The sequence below is a fragment of the Sesamum indicum genome, linkage group LG13 (assembly GCF_000512975.1).
Source record: "Sesamum indicum cultivar Zhongzhi No. 13 linkage group LG13, S_indicum_v1.0, whole genome shotgun sequence".
In the NCBI taxonomy this organism is placed as follows: Eukaryota; Viridiplantae; Streptophyta; class Magnoliopsida; order Lamiales; family Pedaliaceae; genus Sesamum; species Sesamum indicum.
Window position 1 is genome coordinate 4,751,538 of NC_026157.1, and position 10,184 is coordinate 4,761,721.

Sequence of the window (10,184 nt, forward strand, 5' to 3'; positions counted from 1 at the left end):
TAAAAACAATGAACGAAAACCTATCAGAAACTAATAAATTGGGTTAGTTATTAGACGATCGTTGAAATTAAGGAGTATTGATAATTTTTTTATCAATAAGAGAATATTTATAATTATATCAAATTTCATGAAAACTCGTTGTAATTTACCCTAAAAAAAAGATAGTTTTAATTTCGATCAACATTATGAATTAGGACATGCTCCTGAAACTATAAATGACTTATAAAAGAATTGAGAAACTGCACATCAATACAATTCAGAATGTTCACAGTATCAAATACACAAATTTTAAACATAAAATGATCCATTCTTACCAAATCGAATGAAAATATATTAGGCATGTGATCTTTCTCACATCAAGAAAAACAAGAGTCGGAATTTCTTTAAGTGGATTCCAACACCACATTCAACCATTTATGAGTAGATTCCTTACACCTAGCCAAGCCATAGTGGGTGGATTTCCCTTTCAAAACCTAACCAAAAGGAAACTAAAGGGTTGGTGTTCTTTTTCGAGACCCCTCAAAGGGAATTTTGTTAAAGAGGAAAAAAAAGGGAGTGGTGTGTGGTTTGGTAAATTTGGGAGTTGGACTACTTCAATTATCTCCAATGTAGGATCTTCTAAATCCTTGTACCCAATCACTAGGTTTTGTTGTCTTGTTTGGAAGCAATGTCTATTAAGTTTGACTCTTTGATGTAGATCATCAATCATGATATACATATATATATATATAAGATATAAAAATTGAGTCTCGTTTGACTCGCCAGTATAGAAGCCTCACAACTAAAAGAATATGGGTTCGAGTACCCACGTTTTGAAAGCATGGGCGGCACACAGAAGAAATATATATTCTTTATTATATATGTGATTAAAAATAAAAAATCATAACGAATACTAATTTACTCAGGGATGTCAATAGTTATTGGTCGTTATTTTTGCAACCATAATTAAAAAAAAAAATCATGATATATGCTTTTGATCATAGCTAAAATTATGCAAATATTGATTAACTGTAGTTAAAATTTAAATTTTTACATTGATTATGCTTGGAGTAGTATTAATTTGATATGATCTTTAAATAATAACCATTTGTGGTCTAGACATAATCCATTTTTTTTTTATTGTGGTAGTATAATTATTGCATGTGAAGGTCAACATCTTCATTATGGATGATTAATTAGACATCAATTAATGAATGACTTACAATAATAAGTGCCTTAATGACTATCCTTTAATTATAAACTATAGGTGTGGTAGTTACCTATGTTTCGCATTATTGATAGAGTAAATTCCAACAGGCTTCCCAAATATTTGTTATTATTATAAATATTTTTTTACTGTTTGAAAAATTATTGATACTCCATTGAATTAACAATAGTCTAACAAATATTTTTCGTGACAGCTCATTGTTAAGATTATTTGTTAGACAGTTCATTTTAAAATTATTTATAATTTTTAAAATAATAAAAAAGATTTATAATTATAATAAATTTTAAAAAAAAAATTCATTATAATTTATCCTCAATAACCATATTTTCCACATCAACATACAAGTAGTTATTGTACTTTTTTTAGTTCACCGATCATGAGGTCCCCATAGAGCTGTCCTAGATTCCTAGCGGATTACATGTACCAATAATTGTAATTTCTCTTTTTACAAGGTCACAACATAATTATTTGGTTGAGGATTCACTAAAAATAAAATAAAAAAATACATTATTCCCTACATCATAATAATTATAACTTATAAATTATAATAAATTAACTATAGCCTAAATATTTATTATAATTTTTAATAATATCTAATAGTTTGATCTTATTATTAAAAATAATGACTAATATTCGTTGAACATTAATATTAAATGTAATATTTTTTTTTGGTAGTGAATCAAAGTAATTATTGTAAACCCCAACTACTGTACCTGAGAAGAATAATTGGGTAGAGAATCTAAAAGCGATGGATGCAGACCTATAACTATATTCCCGTAGCTAAATTTCTAGCATCATAATTACAACAAATATCTGTACCGTGCACTGCATTTATGGACACCCTTTAAATCAATCAGACACTTAGATGCACTTTCTTTGAGAATAAATTTGGATGATTGCTTTTCTTAAGAATGGGGTACGATTTGATGATTTTTAGAAACAAGCTTATTGTAATTAGAATTATAGTGATATGGTCATTTTTCGATACTTAAATCAGTAGACTGTGATTCTTAAAAACAGTAATAAGGAATGTCGTAAGAATATTGGAGTAGCAAAATTGTACCTGGTTATAAGTTTATCCCAATTGTACGATTTTACGTCAATTATAAACATTAAATAATTCAATGGTCATAGTGAATTTGTATATATCAACGGTTAGGATGCACCAGAATTGGATCATGAAAATCTTGAATTAATAAAACAGATTTAGAACTTATTTGAAGAGCATAAATGCTGTGGGGAGCTCATAGTGCAAGTTTCAGCCTTATTTCTTGAATGGAAAACCACTTGCAAGAAGCATGATGGTTTTCCTACCACCTTTGAGAACATGCAAGTGATTTTTCATCTAGAAAACAACGGAAAAATCCCCCTCGACCAAAAGACAACAACTTTATATTTTATGGAATCATATGTGTTAAGCTCGTAAACTGTAGAAATAAAGTTATAACACTTAAAAGTGCAAATTTGCAGAAAATAGCAAATTCAAAAAGAATACATATATATTATCATAAATATCAATTAATGTTCACCAACACTCATATATATCCTTTTTGACTGACCACCTTAGCATCATTTCTCTCCATTATGCAATACATATATCCACCCATCATGCAACAAAAAAGAGAAATAGGTACGTAAGAGTACGATTATATATGTAAGTGTGTGGATATTAAGAAATGGGAATATTGGAAGATGTGATATCCATATGGAGGACATGTCGACCACATTGTGTATCAAACAAATGTTTGATACGCTATGTGTTCCATACATTAATAACATCTCTCAGGACTCTTCCATAAAACAACTGCAACTTATCCATCCATCTTTAAATCAAACCAAATGTGGATGGATGGTATGTATGTAAAGGGGATACATCGACAATGTTGTCTTTTACTCTCAATAATAATAATAATAATATTGAAATAATTATATTTTCAACCCTTCATCTATAACTTATTTATATAAATTATTCTTACCTTTCGAAAATTTTGCACATATATACAAAAGTCAATCTTATTTACTCAAGCCATCCCTGTTTTTTAAAAAATATCAATGTCGTTACCTAGACTACCTCTACTTTTTTATTATTAAGAATGATTTTTACAATTATATAAAAACAATTTATATATATACATACATGTCATAAATAAGGGTGTATAAATATAATTATCCGAAATATATATAATGTGCGCAAATAAAGATAGCACGTGAGAGAGAACCCCCAATTAATGGGACTGCATGCCATTGCCAACCAATTTTCTGTATCTGGTCAAACTTGAAGTCCACATTCTTAGTCACACACACCACTCCTAATTTCTGCTTTCGAATCTTGAGGGGCCTACCCCTTGCCAAAAATTATTTTTAATGAGTTTTATATATTTGTTTATTTTGTGGGTCTTATAAATATAATTTTTGTCACTGTAATCAATTATTATGATTAAAATTAAAAAATTATGATCAATACTAATTAATTATGATTGTACAATAGCTATTAATTATTATTTTTGTAAACGATCTCAGAGTATTTGCTATGAGATTAAAAACTATGCAAATATTTTGGTTATAGAGAAAACTATAATAAATGTTGACAACTGATTTTTTATTGTAGTTTAAAATTAAAAGATCGTGATAGATATTGATTAATCACGACTTTGCAATAACTATTACTTGTTGTTTCCACATGTGATGTCAGAATATTTGCTACTTCTAAAATATTTTGACCGTGGAGAAAAAATCATAGTGAATGTTGAAAATGTGACTTTTTACCATAGTTAATAATCACGACTAAAACTAAAAGATTGCGGCAGATACTGATTAACTACAACTGTGCAACTCCTATTAGTCGTTTTCTACACAAGCGATATGAAAACATTTGCTACTTCTAAACACTCTGGCAAATATTTTGACCATAGAGAAAGTCATATTAAAATGTTGTAAATATGGCATTTCACTATAGTTAATTATCATTGGTAAAACTAAAAAATTGTAATGGATACCAACTACTTACTATGGCATTTCACTATAGTTAATTATCATTGGTAAAACTAAAAAATTGTGATGGATACCAACTACTTACGACTGTTCAACAACTATTAGCCGTTGTTTCTACAAGATGATGCCAAAATATTTGACACGGCTAAAAACAGTGGCAAATATTTTAGCCATAAAGAAAATTATAGCAAATATTGATTAATCGTGGTTAAAATTTAAAATTTTTTGTTCGATTTTTTCTAACCAGTATATAGTATTGATTTACTACGATTTTAAAGCCGTATGATTTATAGCATAAGGAATAATCAAATTTTCTTATAGTATCTTATGTATAATTTAATTTTTTTTCCTTATTATACTTATTTAATTGAATAAAAAATAATAACATAAATAAGATTGAACCTAATAAATTGAATAACTTTTTAAATGTGTATAAATAAGAAATTATTAATGATTCTATTTATAAATCAAACCTTTTGCGGAGAAAATAAGTATTGTTAAGACTCCTTTTTAATAAATAACTAGCGATTAAATTACACTCAATACTTTTGCATAATTTAAGTTTTTGGTCTATTTGTTTAATTAAATAAATAAGAAAAAGATAAAATGATTAATGATTATTAAAATTGATAAAAATAAATTAGTTTTAAATATACATGAATAAAAAATTATTGATACAACTAATTGATGTAGAAATCATTATTTATAAATGAAATAGGTGCAAAAAGTATAATTAGATCGATTAATATTTTATCTATCAAAAATAATTACTCTGGAGTCACATTTTTAATAAATAGTATACGTATGCTGACATATATATATATATATATGAATTAATATTTCATTTTTATTTTTATTTTCAATTTTTAATTTCTATCTATATGGACAAATATGTTTTGTCATTACAATCACATTTTTTTCAGCTAAAAGTATTTTCTGTCATTTTTCCAGCATTGCCAATATCTGTATTTTATATATATATATATATACACACACACATAGAGTATATATTAATCATTAATTTAATAAACTAATAGTATATATATGTTTAGGTAATATATATATTAATTTGGCTACTACAACAAAAACCAGATTATAATAATTTTTAGAAATAGTTACATTGACACCTTCTGATCTATGGTCTAAAATAGGTAATATATTAATCTGTCATTTGCATAATTACAAAACTCCATTTGATAGCAAAAAAATTGGGATAGTTTGTGTAATGATGCTAAAATTTTTAGGAGTGCTTGTGTAATTTTTCCAAAAAGTAAGGAGTGATTTGTATAAGTGATGTTGATATTTGGTGGATGTATGTGTAATTATCTAAAAGATAAGGTGAAAATTTATGTAAACAGACCTTAGATCAAGGGGAGTAAATGAAATTATCCCTAATTTTTATTTTGACGCAATTAGAATCAATATAAAATTAAATTAAATACACATAATTTGTTAGATTGACAGCTACTTAACGACTGAGAAATTATGGTTTTACTGAGTACTAATTAATATTTTTAGAAGAAATATAATATTTAACTATGATTAATTATCATAATTAATAATAAATAGCCGCAGTATATGGGTAAAATTCATTTTCATCCCTCAAATTTCAATTTAATTTTGAAATCATCCTTATCTTTTCGATTGATTTCAAATTAGCCCTTCTAATGATTTCAGCATTAATTTCTTGTCAAATTATTGATTTTCCTAATTTACCCTTCCAAAAATTTTAACTGTTTGATATAAATCATTTCTGTCCCTCACATTTAAATTTCAACTCAATTTACTCCCTTGCAATTAAAAGAATTTAATACTTCACAAGCCCAAAAATCATTTTTATTAAAAAAAAATTATATTTTTGTCAAGATACTTTATTGAGAAAAAATTGATAATTTTATCAAAATTTATATTCAATTTTCGTGACATATTTATCTACAAAAATGATTTAGTCTTCTGACATATTTATATATTTGTTTGTAACTTGTTTTTCGAAATTAAACGTTACCTTAATATAAAAATATTTAATTTTAATTATATTTCAGAAAAATATTTTGTAACGAATTTCTATCAAGATTAAGCTTTAAACAAATTAAATAGGGCTCATAATCACGACAAAAATGCAATAATTTAATTTAAAAATAAAATAAGAAGTTTAGAACTTAGCTAAGCTGGAGAAGATAAAATACTTCTGATATTTACTAGATAATTTTATAAAAATTACAAATTTATCCTCGTACACGTTTAATTACAAATAAAAAAGTGTACGAGGGCTTAGATACCAAAGGAGAGGAATCTTTCTTTACCCTCTCTTTCCCCTATCCCCATTTTACCCTCCTCCCTAATTACCATACCCCTTAATTAGAACAACATACAAAGTCACATATGACCATTTTGCCCTTATAGCCCTAGCAACAAAATACACGTTAAAACCCCTATAAAGACATCTTCATCTCCTCCAATCGTCTTCTTATCCTGAATTGCCGTCTTAACGACAGCTTCTTCCAATCTACTAATCGTCGTAGAAACGCCATCACCTACATCATCACAAAATACAATCATCATTACGATCAATTATTATACGAGAAAACCTTAATTTTTTTCGAAGTAATAGAGGAAAAGTACCTCAGACGGTTCTTGCAACGAATAAGAAGCGTTTGTGTCCTTGGGAGTTTTTGAGACAAGAATCCCAAATCCTTGACCTCTCTCTCTTAACACCTATTAAGATAAAAACAGATCAATTTTAACTATAATCAATACATACGTACAAACTTATCAAAACCCGTGAAAGAACAAAGATTCTTGTCCTAACACCGTAGGAAACTCTATCATCGAGCTCTGGGTACCTTAAACGCATCTTCATCTGTTCGATCGTCTCCAATGTAAACAGGAAAGACATCGGTGCAGTTGGCATACCCTGCGGATGGAAATCCCGCGTTAAAATTTGAGATTTGATTAAGTTAAATTAATTAATTTCAAGAACTAAATAATGACCCTCTTGTAAAAGGTCATTTCACAAAGAAGTTTGGACCACTTAGGGAAATAAATAAATAATTTTAATATTATATTAAATTAAAGAAAGTGAGCGAAATTACACAGTACCTAGTGACTCTAGAAGAAACTCAAGAGCCTTCCCTTTGTCCCATTTAATAGTAGGACGAATTTCCAGCACCTGCATTTATATTTTATGTAAATAAGTGAAAACAAGTACAACAATCTAAGTTCTTGGTACAAGCCATTAAAGCATGCCCTTAACAAGAACGGAAAAACTGTTTATAAGCATGCATTCCCAAAATATGCTATTAAAAATTTTAATTAAATATTGTATTATATTACTATTGTATATATTAACCTAATAATTAATCTACTTATCACAGAAAAGTATCTTATTTTTAAATATTTCGTAATTGAATTTTAGCCAAAAGAAAAAAAAATAGCAATAAAAATACCTTTCTGCCTTGAGTGAGACGGAGGCTAGGGTACATCTCCAACACTGATCCAACTTGTTTAGCCAATTCAGACCATTTCTGCAATTTCAGATATGAAATTTTTAATAAATAAACACCCCCATATTCTGCTAACTAATTATTCATTTGAGTTCTTTTATTATCTAATTTAGATTTGATCAGACCAAATCACTTGCATAGCAAACATACTATACATGTTATGTGAATGATCATGTTTTTTGAGTTATACATTAATCAAATGACAAATATATTACACTTACTATATAATTAATTTCGATTTGATCAAGTCTGATTTTCCCATATTGAAAATTCATTAAAGAAAGAAGGGAGGGGGAGGGGGAGGGGGGTTGTACCTTTTCATCAACGCAGCGGAAATGCACAGAAAGACAAAACTTGTTATTCTCCACCTTAGCACCTGGAGTATCTTTAGTCACCTCCAACAGTGCTTTATAAACCTGAGATTCCAATTCAATTTTTTCAAAAAAAAAAAAAAAACAAGAAAACACACACATATATATATAACACCAAAAATCATTTTTTATTAATTAATATAATAATTCAAGAAATTGAAATAAAGCTCATACCTCATCGATCATGGGGAGGTACTCACTAGCTGGCTGGAAAAGAACAGCTTCTGCACCCTGATTATTTCCCACCAAAAATAAAATAAAATATCGTAAATCCCATGAAAAATTTTATCAAATATTGCATGGTGAAACAAAAAAAAAAAAAAAAAAGAAGAAGAAGAAGAAGAAGAGATACTGACTTTCTTGTATTTGGAACCTTTTGATGGGCCTTTTATGTCCATGCCATGGCTTCCAGCATAATACAGCTCTGCCAAACGTACAAAACTATACACCTGTATATACATACATACGTACACAAGAAAAAACCAGCAGATTATTGGGAGTTCTTACAACCTTGTACGTAGAAAGATACGTATGTGAAAACAAGAATCTGTACCTTGTCTCTGCACCTCCCACTCACTATGGCAGTGGGAAAATATCTAGCAACTTTCCTCACTGTTGCTCTCATCTGCAAATTCAAGGTAATAAACACCACACCACCATAAGTACACCAAAGTAGAATAGGCCAAGTATTAATTCTACACAAAGAAACACGTGTCTCTGCGTGTGTGTGTATATCTATATATACACTGACCGAGTCGGACATGAAGGCTCGATCTGGGTCGTCGACTATGGGAGAGAGTGTGCCATCATAGTCCAAGAACATGACGATTTGCTTTCCTTTTGAGGCATTTGTTATCTGCTCGAACATGTCAAGTGCTGATGGATGATGCATCTGTTTCAACAATCCAAATATTCCCACCTCATTATATATCTACATATGCTAACAAACAAAACAAAGGTAAAATTTTAATCCAGACTCAATTTAATTGAGCCCGAATTAATTATATGATAATTATAATACACGATTATAGAATAATCAAGTGCATACGTGATCCGTTTAATTCGACTAAATTAGATTTGAGTAAAAAGCAAATGCCCACACGTGTTTGTGTATGCACATGCCACATGGGGGTGTATATGCATACATGTATGTTATGTTCATGCCATTGGGTTTCACATGTATGTATATACAGTACATACACACATGTTTGTGTATATATATGTATAAAATCACACACAGTACACAGTTGGAGTTGGTGGTGCTTACGGTCCACGAGTTGTGGTGGTCATCGGAGAGATGGGGTGAAGAAGATTTGATGTGTGTGGGGGAGGAAGCTCTCATGGAATCGACCCAGGCGTTGATTCTTGCGCCGGTGTTGATGTCGAGATTCTGGAGGAGTTTCTTCTTTGAAATGGTGATGTAGGTCCCCGGGACCGCCGGAGGCTTCTGCGCCGCCGAGCTGAAGAGGGAGGACCCTGAAACCGCCACCGTTATCGCCATGTTGATCCCGGATTTTGCATCGGGAACCACCACATTTTGGTTTGTCATCTTTTCACTACAAAAACCAACAGCAGAAGCATTATTCAATTCGTTCTCAGAAGAATCTTTTTAGAAAACATGCTCAACCCAAAACCCCAATTTCAAGAACGAGAGAGAGATGGGGAGAGAGAGAGAGAGAGACTGTGACCACCTTAATTAAATTTTGAGTTTCAATGCTAATCAGAGTGTTGTTGGGAAACAGAGTCTCTCTGTTTTTGGAAAATGGGCTGAATTTGAGGCCAATTTCGGACAGAAACAAGCGCAAAACTGACTGTAATAAGAGATGAAAAACAGAGAGAGAGAGAGAGAGAGAGAGAGGATTAAGTGTGTGTTGTGTGTGAGAAAGATTTGAGGTAGTTTGGTTGTTTTATAGTTGCAGGCAGACACTAACAGACGAAACAACTGGGTGGGACCCAGGTAATAAGAGATGAAAAACAGAGAGAGAGAGAGAGAGAGAGAGAGGATTAAGTGTGTGTTGTGTGTGAGAAAGATTTGAGGTAGTTTGGTTGTTTTATAGTTGCAGGCAGACACTAACAGACGAAACAACTGGGTGGGACCCAGCACTCAGTATC

At 30.1% G+C, this 10,184-nt stretch overlaps 1 protein-coding gene across 1 annotated transcript; it reads right to left on the reverse strand.

Annotated features, from left to right (window-relative positions):
* Positions 6,372-9,946, reverse strand: LOC105176474 (probable trehalose-phosphate phosphatase J). Its single transcript, XM_011099290.2, has 12 exons — positions 9,764-9,946; positions 9,340-9,628; positions 8,824-8,964; positions 8,626-8,697; positions 8,429-8,521; positions 8,247-8,303; positions 8,016-8,117; positions 7,645-7,722; positions 7,298-7,367; positions 7,042-7,112; positions 6,821-6,913; positions 6,372-6,732 (listed from the first exon to the last, which is right to left on the reverse strand). Exons 2-12 carry the CDS (start codon positions 9,619-9,621, stop codon positions 6,631-6,633), a joined length of 1,161 nt encoding a protein of 386 aa, XP_011097592.1. The 5' UTR covers positions 9,622-9,628; positions 9,764-9,946; the 3' UTR covers positions 6,372-6,630.